Genomic DNA, 15,716 nt, shown 5'->3' with positions numbered 1-15,716 from the left:
GAATTATATGTTCTTTTTGTTGGCATAGCTGTCTCGATCGGACAGCTCTCGGTCAGCTGTGGCTGTTATTTTCAGTTATGATGGATGTTTTTCCATCATTTACTGCGGCTGTGAACCGCACCACCTTATTTGCAGGCACCGAGCATTTTTGTCCTGTCAAAATTACTTTTGCTTGCCACAAAAGATGCTTTGACATAAGCATCAAGAAATTTCCAGGTGAATTGCTCAACATCTTTCATGCCGTCTTCACGTTAAAATGATCTGTAACCAAAAAATCAAAGAAACTTTAAAATGGAGAACATATAAATGCCACTTCATGGTGTGTTTATCAGAAAAATGTATTGAAAGCCATGTGTTCCAGCATTAAAAATGTCTCTCACGTTGAATATCTGCAATGTAAAACACTGTAATTACTTTTAATTGCTGGCTCTGTGTCTAGCAGAAAATCTGGTGTCATTGCAGTGATTTGGAAACAGTGTTGAGCATGCTTTCTCCAAAACTATCTAACTAATTACTGTAACCAGTCATCCAGCAATCTGCCTCACCTGACGAGCCGGATCCTTAATTAATTACCTTGTTGATCCGATGCAGGCAGCCATGGAGGTAAAACTGTTGCCTGCGTCTGCCTTCAGTGTCATTTAGGCAATTGTCTTAAGCAGTAGCAGCCTCAGAACAAAGGCGGCAAGCTGTGATACAGAGAAGTGACGTGCAAACTGTCTGGCATGGCATTCATTCCATTTAAGACCTGCTTTTTGTGAGTAAAATGTAATCATATTATTGCACGTTTTAGTCATGTTTATTAAAAGAGCAGTATTGCTCTCTATGGTTTTGGTTACTGGGTTTATTTATTGAGTCCAGGTGATAGTATCCAAAACTGGAAACATATAGACTAAACCCATGGTGAATTAATTTAGATGCTGCAGTAGAAACCATTGTGTCTGGACGGAAAATATGGTCAACTACATCTGCTAGTGTGCTCTCGGTCTGCTTACTTGAACCCAGTGAACCTTGCTGAAACCATGTGCCTGAATAGAAGCTTCAACATATATTCTTCACATAAAATGAAGGCAGCACTGAGTAAGTGGTGGAAAATAATTGCTTTCTAAACAATGTAAAAATCTGCCCATAACCGTCCTAATTCACCTTTGTGCAATGTGTCTATACACACATGCATACACTATCTGTCCAAAAGTTTGTACATTTTTTTCAAATTCTCTGGTATTAATAGGTTTGTCCCCTTGCACTAACCTTCTGGTAAGGCTTTAAACTAGATGCTGGAACATTGCTGCGAAGATTTGATTGCATTCCGAGCATTAATTAAGTGAGGTACTGATGTTAGATGATTAGTTCGGAATCACTTATGCCATTCTGACGCATTCATCTCATTATAAAGGTACTGGATGGAGTGCCATCACTCTAGAGAATGCAGTTCCACTGCTCCAAAGAACAAAACTGCAAGGGCTCCACACTATACTATGAAATTTTTTTTGTTTTATTTTGTTTTTTTTTTTTTTAACCCAATTTTTCAGCCCAGTTTAAATGTGTCCAGGTCCTTCCGCTAGATACTTCTACTCCATCACATAATGCTACCAAGCTTTTCAAAGTGATTGGACAGCTCAGCGCATTTAGAGGAGAATTCTAACTGCTAATTGTGTTATCTGAGCTAACAGATGATTGTGTTGGCTAGCATTATTAAAGAGTGAGACCCGTTGTGCTATCTGTGGAATCACTGGAGATAAAATTCTCTGTGATAGGGTCAGTGCAAAGATGGTAGTGAATCTCAATAACGGTTCACTTTTTATTGTTAATTGAATAAGATTTTGACGCACATGATTTCACGTAGGTACTGTTTCCATGTACTTTTTCTATCTCTGCTAGAGAGCACTCTAATGCAAATATGTAAATGCAAGCAACTTGTGGAAGAACACTTTTATAACCAGAAGTTCCAGAACTTCTTTTGAGCCCAAGTCAGTCCATAAAGATGTAGGCCAAAAACTCCCACAAGATCCAACCCAGTATTAATAATAATTGAAACTTGAAAGGGTGACTTGCAGCAGCACAATAACCATGTTTTAGCATTTTTTCTTCTGTTTATTGAAAAATACCACTCCTTTTATTTTTAATGAAAAAATTTGTATGTAGTTAAAGCTTCAGCTTAATGAGGAGAGCTGACACAGCTCGTGTTGGAGGCCTCCAAGCTGGGGGGTTATGACAGGAAGCTGACGATGATCTACAGGCACTACATCCTGCTGCAGGATGAACAAAGACTTTTGCTTTACTGTCTAGCCTGAAGCTCACAGTTAGCATGCAGTCAATGAAGCCTTCCTTTAGTGTTTAATCAAGGGGACTGGAGAGCCCTCCAAAACACATCCAAGTTCAACTCCCTTACATAATGCAATTTCATCCCATTTAGTCAGCCATCACATCTCCCCAACGTGCCACTTAGTTCCTGTCTCTTCCTCCTCCTCTAACCCAATAGCTACAGGTTGTCTGAAGATGACAGGGAACAATTTAACAAGCGATAATAACGCAGAGCACTGTGGGACTGTCTGCACTTGAAACAAAGATAAAAATGGAATGGAGTTTACTGAGTAAGAGGCTTCCTTGTTAAGAAAGTGCTTTGCAGTGAAGGGTTGTGTTTGGAAAGCCTTAAATTACTCATATTCTACATTTGTCTTGCGTTTTATATTTTCCCTGATGTCCACGTATTACATTTGAATAGGTTTATGTCCTTAAACAGTCATACATCATTTTTATGCAGTCATTTCTCCATCAATGTCTTTTTAACCGTTAGTTAAATTCTGCAGAATTGGTTCAACGTCAGAGCTAAAAACACATTTCAGGCTATTAACTGATTTTGAAATTAGACTTAAATGCTTTTGCTTTAAGTGACATTTTAGCTTAGTAATGTTTACATTTACAGCATTTAGCAGACGCTCTTATCCAGAGTGACTTACAAAAATTGCTTTGTCTATCTAGAAAAAGTATCTTTGCTAGTTACCAATAGGTTAGAGGGAAAGCCAGTGCTGAGCTCAGATACTGCTAGAAACAAAAAGTCACTGTTGATACCCAGAGAAAAAAGAACAGAGTTGAACACAAAGCAGTGCAATACAGTACATTACAATCAATGCTTAATTCAGTGTTCATTTAAGTGCTGTGTAAAGAGATGTGTCTTCAGTTTGCGCTTGAAGACAGTGAGGGACTCCACTGTACAGACAGCCAGTGGGAGTTCATTCCGCCACCTGGGTGCCAGTACGGAGAACATTCTTGATGCTTGTCTTCTGCGCGCCTTGAAGGATGGCGGGCCAAGCCGAACTGTACTCAAAGCTCGAAGGGCTCGTGGTAAAGTTCGAGATTTCACCATTGCCATCAATTAGGGAAGGGGCTGGTCCATTTTTGGCTTTGTAGGCAAACATTAGGGTTTTACATCTAATGTGTGCAGCTACAGGAAGCCAGTGAAGGGAGTGCAGCAGTGGGGTGAGGTGGCAGAACTTGGGGAGATTGAAGACGGGCCCGGCTGCTGCATTCGGGATCTGTTGCAGAGGCTTGATGGCCTGCCTAGGAAGACTAGCCAAGAGCGAGCTGCAGTAGTCAAGTCTTGAGATGAAAAGAGACTGCACTAGCATTTGTTCTGTAATAAAAACAAACGGTTTAACTTTCCATTTTGTTAAAACTAATACAGTAATAACAATCCTGAAACTTTTGCCAAATGTTTCAATAGAGACTGTTTTAATTTTAAACAGAATTGAACAGCTGGACATACATAACATCATCATGTTTTTCATTAAAACACACAAAAAAGAAAGTGTGTGTTTCAGTAAGGATATTTCTTAAAGTTCCACATAGATTTTCAGACTTTGAGACACAGTTACCTCAAAACATTGGTATAAGACCAATTCAGGATTATGCTATGATCTATTTAAAACCAAAGCATTAATTGAGATAGTAATAAGCTAAATATATACAAAATCATCATTTATGAGGTGCTTTCTGATGGGAGATGGCTGTCTTAACCCCTGACCCCTAAATTTCAACTAATGATTTAGTTAATAAATAATAAATTTTATTTCAATCTTTTTTTTACTGTGGGACCACAGTTTAAACTAATTCAGTAGAACACTCATAGAATGAAACATATTGTTCTTGTTACTGTGCATTTAAATCAACTCTTTCCTGATTGGCTGCCCTGTATTTAGCCTAATTGAAAAAGCAGTCCAGCCTGAAACACTCCTTGTAACTGTCACTAGAATAAAGTGCTCTAGGAGGAACAGATGGATATAGGTTAATATGCTGGTTTTTATTACATTACAAAAACAATGAATTGAAAATAGACTGTTTTTGTCATTTCGTTTCTAAATCTGGACTGTGCGGACTGGGGAGTGAAGTGCGTCTTGAACATTTATCTGTGTAACCATGCTACAGTGTTATCAAACTAAAACTCTTTTCCATAATATGGGCCTTTTCTTTCATCTAAAAATGTAAGAAGGCATCCAACTCTGTGTTTTACTGACCAGTTAACGACTTTGCAAATGAGATATCAGTGCTGTTTTAACTGCAGAGACACAGCATTAGTGATTTTATATCTATCTCACTTACAGCAGATTAGTTCAGCACAGTTTGGATTTGCTTTACAGCATTTGTTGCTTGTCACATCATGATGGATCTGGTGTTTAATCTAAGAGGTCTGTTATTGCCTCATATTATATAACACTCTGGGTTTTAATAGCATGTGTAAGTAAGCATCCGCTTGTTTCAGTGCTGGCAACAAACACAGCATAGTGCTTCCTGGATTTATGAAGTGGCAGAGTTATTGAATTGACAGAGGGAGCCAACAAACTTTAATCAATGCAATAAATTGCAGGGTAATGCAATACACAAGACGCACAGCATTCACAGATGACAACAAAGAAAGAGAGATGATCCAATGCTCAAAATGAATGACTTTATTAGCTGTCTTTAGAGAGCAGCTATCATGAGAGAATGATGACATCGGCAACACACCTCGTTACATAAGTACTTAGGACTAGTGTGTTGACAGACACTGTGCTGTAACTAATAGGTAATAAAATAAGAGAGTACTGGAGGTCTAAACAGTCAAAATGAACACAGCTTTACTGTTCAGCATTAAATTCTAAGGTTCATTTTAAATAAAGCTACTTGAGTGTAGGAGTGAATGATATGGCAAAATATCTAATTAACCATTGCTCCACCTGTTTTCCCTGTTTTGTACTATAATAGTTTCTTCTGTCAGCTTTGACATGATGGCACAGGCAATTTGTATCACTTAGAATTTTTTACATGTTGTTTATTTTCACTTCTTTCTTTTTTATATATATTTATGCCAGTATTACGACACTATGAATGTTGTTTTCTCAAGATTTTGAATTATTTGTGTCATTATCGTGATATTGGTTCATTGAGATAGCATTTGTTATATTGTGATATTGGCATAAATATCTTGAGAATTTGAGAAAATAACGTTCACAACATTGTGTTATGATGATATAAATAACTCAAGATCTCAAGAAATAATTGAAAATAACTCTTTAAGGAAAAACGGTTAAAATAAGACATGCAAATCTATCACTTTTTTGAGCTTTCATATGAAAACCTCAGAGGTTGTGTGTCATATTGTTGTCAACGTTATGACCATTTTAGGAACGGTGGGTGACTAAGAACTCAAAACCGCAGACTGTTGTGTAATAGTCTATTATTAAACTTCAGCACTATTATATACCAACACCAACTGTTGGTAGCACACTTGACAAGGCCTGGTTATTTGTGTTGGGTGTTTCCTTGAGGTTGCCAGTATTATGATGTCACTTCAATGTGCAGCAGTGTTAGCTGGCATGTAATGATGATTGTATTTTGACTCCTTAATGACCTCGAAATTTAGGGGATCCAGCGACATTCAGCGGAAAAATGTTCACATGGCAAAATGGATCAGGTTTATCTCATAAGGAAAACCAGCTTACACCTAGACTTTTTAATATGACCATGATGCCAAGTACAGATTGATGATGCAACTTTAGAAGCCTGTTGTTTTATCACATTTATCACATAAGAGCACATTTAAATGATGACAGGTACTAGTAGGTAGGAGAATATTATGATGAAATACTCTGTAAAAAAATCCACAGAATAATGAAAGAGCCTTTTACCTGCCACATCTGTTTGATAGACCTCCATGTTCACACTTTTACACATTCACAGAGAATTGAATACAGTGTCATTCACTTTTTCAATGATAGCCTTTGGGATTTTGTTAGATTGGTGTGAATTCTTAGACGTCTGAGACTGATTCATGATTTGAACAGGTGCTGAGCCCCTGCTGAAAGGATAAGACTAGTTCTCAGAGCTACTGACTTTCATTAAAACATGAACATCTCTAATAGGAATGTACATCTGGCAGATACAGTGAGAGAATGAGCTCCTCTTGGTCTTAAAGATCAGCATGATCACAGGGTCCCATATTAACTTCTTATTCCTAGACAAGCTATTTCTGCATTTTAATCTACTCTTTTATAACATGGCATTACTCGATGTTGTCACATTTACTCTGAAATGTAAAAAACACAGTGTAACAAAGATGAAAATGTATAGGTTTTCTAATTCACAAACTAGAATTATGAACAAGCAAACATTAGTAGTTGTCTTTTATTGTTTTTATGAGCATTTATTTGAATTGTGCTCTGTGCAGTTGCTCAGAAATCGCACTGCATCCAACGATAAACAGCACTGTGCTTCTTTTAAACAATGATTGAAAAAACTGTAGCATATGGACAGCTCAGATTCTACATGCTGCATGCTGATGATATGCCCCTTATATTATGCCTGTATTTTGTAGGAAAGCAATGGTAGTGGGTGATATACCTGTTAAAGTTCTTTTTAACATTCATTTGACGCATAACATGGCGTTTACAAAAATTTTAATATTTAAAAGGTGGAATTGTAGGGGGCTCCTGAATGGCACAAAGGTCTAAGCTTTGGCCCTATCATCAGGAGATTGCGAGTTCGATCCCTGGTGATGCTACAAGCCACCCGTGGCTGGTAGTCCTAGAGAGCACAGTCAACCTTGCTCTGTCTGAGTGAGTAGGATGGCCCTTCCTTCTCCCCCATCACTCAATGCGATGCTAGTCAGTGCAGGCGTCTGTTAGCTGGCGTAAGAGATCTGGCTGTTGGCGCTTTCATCTGAGCATGTTCAGCTGTCCAATGATGTTGCATAAGTGGCAGTACAAAGATGCAGTAGCTTCACAGGTCACGGAGGAAGCCTGTGGTAGCCTTCACCCTCCTAGCATTGATAGCATCATGTGATTGGGGGAGTCCTGAATAGTGGGTGGAATTGGAGACGACTAAATTGGGGACAGAATCGGGTAAAAAAAAGATTTTAAATTGTATAAACATCAGAACTTATAAGACAGTTAGGTCAGTTAGAGTTAGTATCTGCATCAGTACTCTGTGGTGGTATTGGTGCATCCCTAGTCTCAGAATATATCACTGGCACGCTGTTAGGTTTGATAGGTTAAACTTTAAACCATTGAAGGAAGTTTAGTAGTGAATTTTTAATCTTGCACTGAAAGGATCACCCAAATACAAAAGTGCCCTTCTGAATAGAAAAGTTGAGAATGCCCTTGTATGCATGTGACCAAAGATGTACAATTGGATCTGCATGTTTGGACCACTAAATCTCCTTATGCTGTGTAAACTCCACTCAGCACTGCGAGTCAAGATGAAGGAGGAGAAATTAGTTTGGCGGGAGTGGATATCGCATTATCTCTGAAGACCTGGTTATGTCACCTGCTCAAATCAGACATCATTAGACTGAGTGCGAGTGTCTGCCTCTTTATTTGCCTGACGGTACAGCATTCGTCCTTCAAGGGATAGGACAGTCAGGGCCTGAGTTTTGCGTATAGTCAAACTCTCTGTAGCTGCTTAGGACTCTTTAGAAAGCCTACATATGAAGATCGCATCAGAAAGATTTTACTGCAGGACAGCATTCACAAAACACAAACCTTACATCAATCATGACACCTGACATAAACCTACATGAACTTTAGTAAAGGCTTATTCCAATAGGTGTCTGTCATAAAGGCTGCTTTTATCAACAGTGATGTCAAGTTGACATAATATCTATATCAAGAGACTATTTTTTTCTGACATGCATAAAATGACACCATAACAAATGACTTAGTAGCTTACTGCATATCACAGTGCAGCAATGCAGATGATGTGACATTATTTGCATTTTGTAACCATTTTGTTTGTTTTTATATGTGATTACATCTACATGCATAGCCATGAAGGGTTTGTGTAGGTATCACTACAATAAATCATGTTAAGTCTATGTCTATAAAGTAATTTTTCAACCTATCTGCCACAGCTGTGTTAGAACTGAAATATTTGTCAGAACCTGAAGAGACCTGACTATTCATTTTTGGGTTTGATCAGGTTCAGACAGGACATCATTTCTGATATATTCGACATGTTTGGGTGAGGTTCAAATTTCACATGTGGGTTTCTTTTAGCCCGTCTCCCACCTTTAAAGGGTAATCTTAATTATCATTATTAAACAGACTAATTATGAATATACTGCCTAATGCCTGAGACACTGTTTCACAATAGTTTTGAGAGAATTATTTGGTTCTCTAATTTATCCTTTCTCCTTACTGTTTGTGACTATTTTGACTACTTACATTCTTGATTATTTTTTAATGATCATTGATTGATGAAAACTTGGTTGCGCTGCCTCTGGATTTGGACAGTAAATTGGACCCAAATGTCTGGCATGATTCAAACTATCACACAGCTATAAAAGCTTGACTTTTTTCCCTAGAAAGTACAGAAACAACTCAAAACACATGTATGATTGATGCCAATGTGACGCTATGTGTTTCTATTGTGAGCGTCCTCTAAAGTAAGCATGTTCTGAATCAATTAAAAATGTTGGAGTCTTCTTTTACCTCAGCTGCAAATCTTAATGACCACTGTTCTCTCCCTTGTACCCCTTTTCAGGAACTCTTTACAGCAGAATGCAAGTTCAAAGAGTCGGTATTTGAGAACTACTACGTGATCTACTCGTCCATGTTGTACAGACAGCAGGAGTCAGGGAGAGCCTGGTTTCTGGGCCTCAATAAAGAGGGCCAGGCCATGAAGGGCAACCGTGTGAAGAAAACCAAATCAGCTGCTCACTTCCTGCCCAAGCCATTAGAAGGTAATGGCTGCTCTGGGTCCTCTGTTGAACTCAGGGGAGGATTTGCTTCTAGTTCACTCATACACTGCGGAATCATAATGAGGCACATTAGCTCAGAGGAGGCGATACTTTTACTTAATGTGCTTTAAAGAGTGGAGATGTTTTCAGTAGATGAGGCAAAGGTCAGGTAGTTTGAATTTGTCTCAGGTGTTGTTTCATCTGCAGTTTTATAGAAGGGGTTTTGGGTTATCACGATAAATAGATTTCCAGCAGCAGATAAAATTTATCACCAGTGATTTGCTGGCAGTTGGCATTATAATGATGAATATTGTTGCTGTCCAAAAAAAAAAAAGTATCTTTTATTTTATTTTATTTCTTATTTTACTTTTTGGCATCATTTGAGCTCATCAACTGCCCTTGACATTGCGTGGAAATGTCATGATGAATGGGCCAATAGAAATTCTCCAAAATTGCTTGGAATAAAGTCCCTTTACATTAACTTACAATAAAAGTTAAGAGCATTTTTGCCTTCTCCTATAAAGTTCTCATTTTGTCCATAAGCTTGGATTTTTCAGATAGCGATTATATTTTAAAGGCTCTAAAATATATATCCATCCATCCATCCATCATCTTCCGCTTCTCCGGGGTTCGGGTCGCGGGGGCAGCATCCTGAGCAATGAAGCCCAGACCTCCCTTTCCCCAGCCACTTCCACTAGCTCCCTGGGAGGGATTCCGAGGCGCTCTCAGGCCAGCTGGGCGATATAGTCACGCCAGCGTGTCCTGGGTCTTCCCCGGGGTCTCCTCCCCGGTGGACTTGCCTGTGACACCTCCCAAGGGAGGCGTCCAGGAGGCATCCTAACAAGATGCCCGAACCACCTCAACTGGCTCCTCTCGACGTGAAGAAGCAGCGGCTCTACTCCGAGTCCCTCCCGAATGACCGAACTTCTCACCCTATCTCTAAGGGAGAGTCCAGCCACCCTGCGGAGGAAACTCATTTCAGCCGCTTGTATTCGCGATCTCGTTCTTTCGGTCATTACCCAAAGCTCATGACCATAGGTGAGGGTGGGAACGTAGATCGACCAGTAAATCGAGAGCCTTGCCTTATGGCTCAGCTCTTTCTTTACCACAACAGACCGGTAAAGAGCCCGCATCACTGCTGACCCAGCACCAATCCGCCTGTCAATCTCCCGCTCCCTTGTACCATCACTCGTGACCAAGACCCCGAGATACTTGAACTCCTCCACTTGAGGCAAGAGCTCATCCCCGACCCAGAGAGGGCTCTCCACCCTTTCCCGCGTGAGAACCATGGCCTCGGATTTGGAGGTACTGATCCTCATCCCGGCCGCTTCACACTCGGCTGCAAACCGATCCAGTGAAAGCTGAAGTTCACGGCCTGATGTCCCCAATAGGACCACATCATCTGCAAACAGCAGCAATGTGACCCTGAGGTCACCAAACCGGACACCCTCCATCCCCTGACTGCGCCTAGAAATTCTATCCATAAAAATTATGAATAGAATCGGTGACAAAGGGCAGCCCTGACGGAGTCCAACTCTCACTGGGAAAAAGTCTGACTTACTGCCGGCCATGCGAACCAAGCTCCTGCTTTGTTTGTACAGGGCCTGAATGGCTCGTAGCAAAGAGCCATGTACCCCGTACTCCCGAAGCACCTCCCACAGAATACCCCGAGGAACACAGTCGAATGCCTTCTCCAAATCCACAAAGCACATGTGGACTGGTTGGGCAAACTCCCATGAACCCTCAAGAATCCTGGAGAGGGTAAAGAGTTGGTCCAGTGTTCCACGACCAGGGCGGAACCCGCACTGCTCCTCCTGAATCCGAGGTTCGACTATAAGCCGGACTCTCTTCTCCAGTACCCTTGCATAGACCTTACCAGGGAGGCTGAGGAGTGTGATTCCCCTGTAGTTGGAACACACCCTCCGGTCCCCCTTTTTAAAAAGAGGCACCACCACACCAGTCTGCCAATCAAGTGGCACCACCCCCGATGTCCACGCAATGGTGAAAAGGCGTGTCAGCCAAGACAGCCCCACAACATCCAGAACCTTGAAGAACTCGGGACGGATCTCATCCACCCCTGCAGCCCTGCCGCCAAGGAGCTTTTTAACTACCTTAGCGACTTCGGCCTCAGTAATGGACAAGCCTATTCCCGTGTCCCCAGACTCTGCCTCCTCACTGGAGAACGTGTTGGTGGGATTGAGAAGGTCCTCAAAGTATTCCTTCCACCGCCCAATGACGTCTTCAGTCGAAGTCAGCAGCACACCATCTCCACTATATACAGTGCTAGTGGCACACTGCTTTCCCCTTCTGAGTCGCCTGACGGTTTGCCAGAATCTTTTTGGAGCCGACTTAATGTCACTTTCCAAGGCCTCACCGAACTCTTCCCACACCCGGGTTTTTGCCTTGGCAACGACTGAAGCCGCAGATCGCTTGGCCTGTCGATACCTGCCAGCTGCCTCTGGTGTCCTACAGGCCAACCATGTCCAGTAGGACTCCTTCTTCAGCTTGACGGCATCTCTCACCTGGGGTGTCCACCACCGGGTTCGAGGATTACCGCCCCGACAGGCACCAACTACCTTGTGACCACAGCTACAGTCAGCTGCTTCAACAATGGAGGAGCGGAACATGGCCCATTCTGAGTCAATGTCCCCCACCTCCCCCGATATCTGGTCAAAGTTCTGACGGAGGTGTGAGTTGAAGATCAATCTGACAGGTTCTTCTGCCAGACGTTCCCAGCAAACCCTCACTATACGTTTGGGTTTGCCTGGTCTGACTGGCATCTTCCCCCACCACCTGATCCAACTCACCACCAGGTGGTGATCAGTTGACAGCTCTGCTCCTCTCTTTACCCGAGTGTCCAGTACACATGGCCGCAAGTCCGCTGACACGACTACAAAGTCAATCATTGAACTGCGGCCTAGGGTGTCCTGGTGCCATGTGCACTTATGGACATCCTTGTGTTCAAACATGGTGTTCGTTATGGACAAACTGTGGTTTGCACAGAAGTCCAAAAACTGAACACCACACGGGTTCAGATCAGAGAGGCCATTCCTCCCAATCACACCCCTCCAGGTCTTACTGTCGTTGCCCATGTGAGCGTTGAAGTCCCCCAGTAGGACAATCGAGTCTCCAGGAGGAGCACTTTCAAGCACCCCTTCCAAGGACTCTATGAAGGCTGGGTATTCTGAACTGCTGTTTGGTGCATAAGCACAGACAACAGTCAGGACCCGTTCCCCAACCCGAAGGCGTAGGGAAGCTACCCTCTCGTCCACCGGGGAAAACCCCAACATACAGGCGCCGAGTCGAGGGGCTATGAGAAAGCCCACACCTGCCCGCCGCCTCTCACCATGGGCAACTCCAGAAAAGAAAAAAGTCCAGCCCCTCTCAAGGAGATTGGACCCAGAGCCCAAGCTGTGTGTTGAGGTGAGCCCGACTATATCTAGCCGGTATCTCTCGACCTCGCGCACCAACTCAGGCTCCTTCCCCGCCAGTGAGGTAACGTTCCAAGTTCCAAAAGCCAGTTTCAGCAACCGAGGATCAGAACGCCAAGGCCCACGCCTTCGGACACTGCCCGATCCACAATGCACCGCACCCCTACTACTGCCCCTCCCATCGGTGGTGGGTCGATGGGAGGGGGGACTCATGTAGCTCCTTCGGGCTGGGCCCGGCCGGGCACCATGAGTGAATGCCCGGCCACCAGACGCTCGCTGGCGAGCCCCTCCCCCAGGCCTGGCTCCAGGGTGGGGCCCCGGTAACCCTGATCCGGGCAGGGTACACAAGTCCTGCTTTGTTGTCCTCATAGGGGTGGTTATGGATCACACTTTGTCTGGCCTGTCACCTAGGACCAGTTTGCCATGGGAGACCCTACCAGGAGCTTTTGCTCCAGACAACATAGCTCCTAGGGTCCTTCAAGCACACAAACCTCTCCACCACGATAAGGTGGTGATCCATGGAGAGGCTAAAATATATATATATATATATATATATATATATATATATATATATATATATATATATATATAATATATAATAGATGCAGTCTATTTATATTTGACTGCTATTTGCTACCTAACTGTCAAAACAAAAGAACAAATGTCTGTTAATTTACGCTGAATGTGAGTGAGGTGTGTTTTCATCAGTTGGGTTGAGGCAAATACATGTAAAAGTAAGCAGAAAGCACATTTGAGACTCACCAGTGCTTTTACAAATACAACAAAAGTTGTAACTGAACATACTGTGACACGTAGTGGTGTGTAATGTTTGAACTTGAGCTGTTTCTGTCATTTGCAAGCTGCTATGAATTGACAGCAAGGGGGCAAGACAGATAATCAGCCAATCTGGCCACTTAAGGCTTTTACGTTAATGACTGTTTACATTGTTTACATTGTACAAAAAAAAGACAAATTGTTCATTACAATTATTACTATTAATCACTAGCAAAATTTCTTATTTGTGACAGGCCTATGAAAGGTTAGGAAAACAGTAAGGCAAATCTCATCCTTACCTATGTTTATCTAGAAAAATCAACTAAGTACAATTTCACCAGAAGGTACTCATGCACTGATCAGCCATAACATTAAAACTTGTTTTCTGCACTCTTTGTCCATTTGATCAGCTCCACTTACCTTATGCTGTAATTACAGACTGTAGTCCATCTGTTTATCTGCATATATTAGTCCCCTATTGCCCTGTTCTTCAGGTCAGGAACCCCACAGGACCACCTCAGAGCAGGTATTATTTGGTACTATTGTCTGTTGTGCTAGTATGAGTGGATCAGACACAGCAGTGATGCTGAAGTTTTTATCAGTTCCGTGGCTTACTGGTTAAGGCGTCTGACTGCGGACCAAGACATCCGTGGTTCAATTCCCGTTAAGTCCGTTGCATAATATTATGGGGCAGTTGTGGGCTGGAGGTTAGGGATCTGGCCCTGTGACCGGAAGGTTGCCGGTTCGATCCCCAGGGCCGACAGTCCATGACTGAGGTGTCCTTGAGCAAGACACCTAACCCCCAACTGCTCCCCGGGTGCCGTGGATAGGGCTGCCCACCACTCCGGGCAAGTGTGCTCACTGCCCCCTAGTGTGTGTGTTCACTAGGGTGTATGTGGTGTTTCACTTCACGGATGGGTTAAATGCGGAGGTGGAATTTCCCCGGTTGTGGGATCAAAAAAAACACTGTCCACTCTGTTACACACACTAATTTTTTTGGACCACTTGGAATTGTAGAACTACAAAGTGCACCTGTGTGGTAAGAGGAGCTGATAAAATGGACAATGAGATAGAATGAGGTGATTTTAATGTTACGGCTGATCTGTGTACATTACACAATAGCATTATGTCTGCAAGCACAAGAAAAAAAACATAATTAAATGTTGTGCTGTAAGCCTGGGTCCACTCTGTCTAAGCATCGATATGGATGCCCTGTCGTTCCCATCATTCCTCAAGCTCGGGCTGCCACATGAATCTTTATGTCCTGTTTTATGTGGAATTTGTAATGATGGGTGGCTTTTATAATTTACAGCCATGGTTTGTGAGGACAGTCCTGTCTGCGTGTGAGAAATGTCCACACTTTATCACAGCTCGCCTCACAGGCCTCTTTCTCCCTGCTGATTTGTGTTCATTATACAGCCACAAATGCTGAAAGGCCCTCAGTGGGGCCTGCAATAACAACTTAGCTAAGAACAGGGGGTTTGGGCGCATGGTGAAGCTGAGTTTTGGTTATATAAGCAGCCAAATGTGTCCCTGAAGAACAGGCCCCCTTTACAGAAACTTAGCATAAGCTGCAGCCTCTCTGACAGCCTGTTTGAACTTTGACAAACTCACACAGGCTCTGTCAGAGCTGGCCTAATGAACGCTATCTTCTCAGCCAAGCAGAAGTTTCGTTTGGATGTGGAGATGGCAGCCGTTATGCTATTTACAGCTCGTTATTTCACCTGGGCTGTGCAGCAATTTGGGTAGTCTTGTGATTATTCGGTTCACCTAAGCACTATTCAGGATGGATTGATTTTACCAAAGAGACTTGATTATTTAATTTGTCAGTGATATAGTATTTGTACAGTTTCCTCAAATTATTCATTGAAACGTGCAACTCTTAATAACAGTGACAACACAGCACAGCTCGGGTTTTGTTAATGCATTACTCTGTGGTTAATTTCAACAGGGAATGCTATTGCAGGTTAAGTACGTTACAGAAGATCATTCAGTCTGGAATTATTGCTTGTAGTTCTTTCAGACTTGTAAAACCAGACATTACAGATTCGCAGATCACAGATCTTGTATAGCCTTGAATTCTAGGCACTATAATATTGCTTGGATTCATGTAGCTACTTGCTGTGAAATTGGCCCTCCTTCTCAAAAAGTGTTCTCAAAAAAAGGAGGGACTGCAAACAGGATTCATGTTTTGGATTAATAAATCAAATTAATACAGGATACTTGTGAAAGGACTAATTTGTTCTCTTAATATCCTCTTATACCTGAGGAGCTTAGAAAGCTAACAAAATATGTGCCTTAGC

General features: G+C 42.3%; 1 protein-coding gene across 3 annotated transcripts in view; it reads left to right on the top strand.

The window, feature by feature from the left end:
• fgf14 (fibroblast growth factor 14) overlaps positions 1-15,716 on the top strand; it is a 260,260-nt gene that overhangs the window by 242,320 nt on the left and 2,224 nt on the right. For all 3 annotated transcript variants that reach the window (XM_037539300.1, XM_017720926.2, XM_017720925.2), the window contains exon 4: positions 9,013-9,211. In XM_037539300.1, coding sequence (XP_037395197.1) covers positions 9,013-9,211 — 199 coding nt within the window. The remainder of the gene's footprint in view (positions 1-9,012; positions 9,212-15,716) is intronic.

The sequence above is a fragment of the Pygocentrus nattereri genome, chromosome 6 (genome assembly GCF_015220715.1).
Source record: "Pygocentrus nattereri isolate fPygNat1 chromosome 6, fPygNat1.pri, whole genome shotgun sequence".
NCBI lineage: Eukaryota > Metazoa > Chordata > Actinopteri > Characiformes > Serrasalmidae > Pygocentrus > Pygocentrus nattereri.
This window is presented reverse-complemented; position numbering and strand designations above follow the sequence as displayed.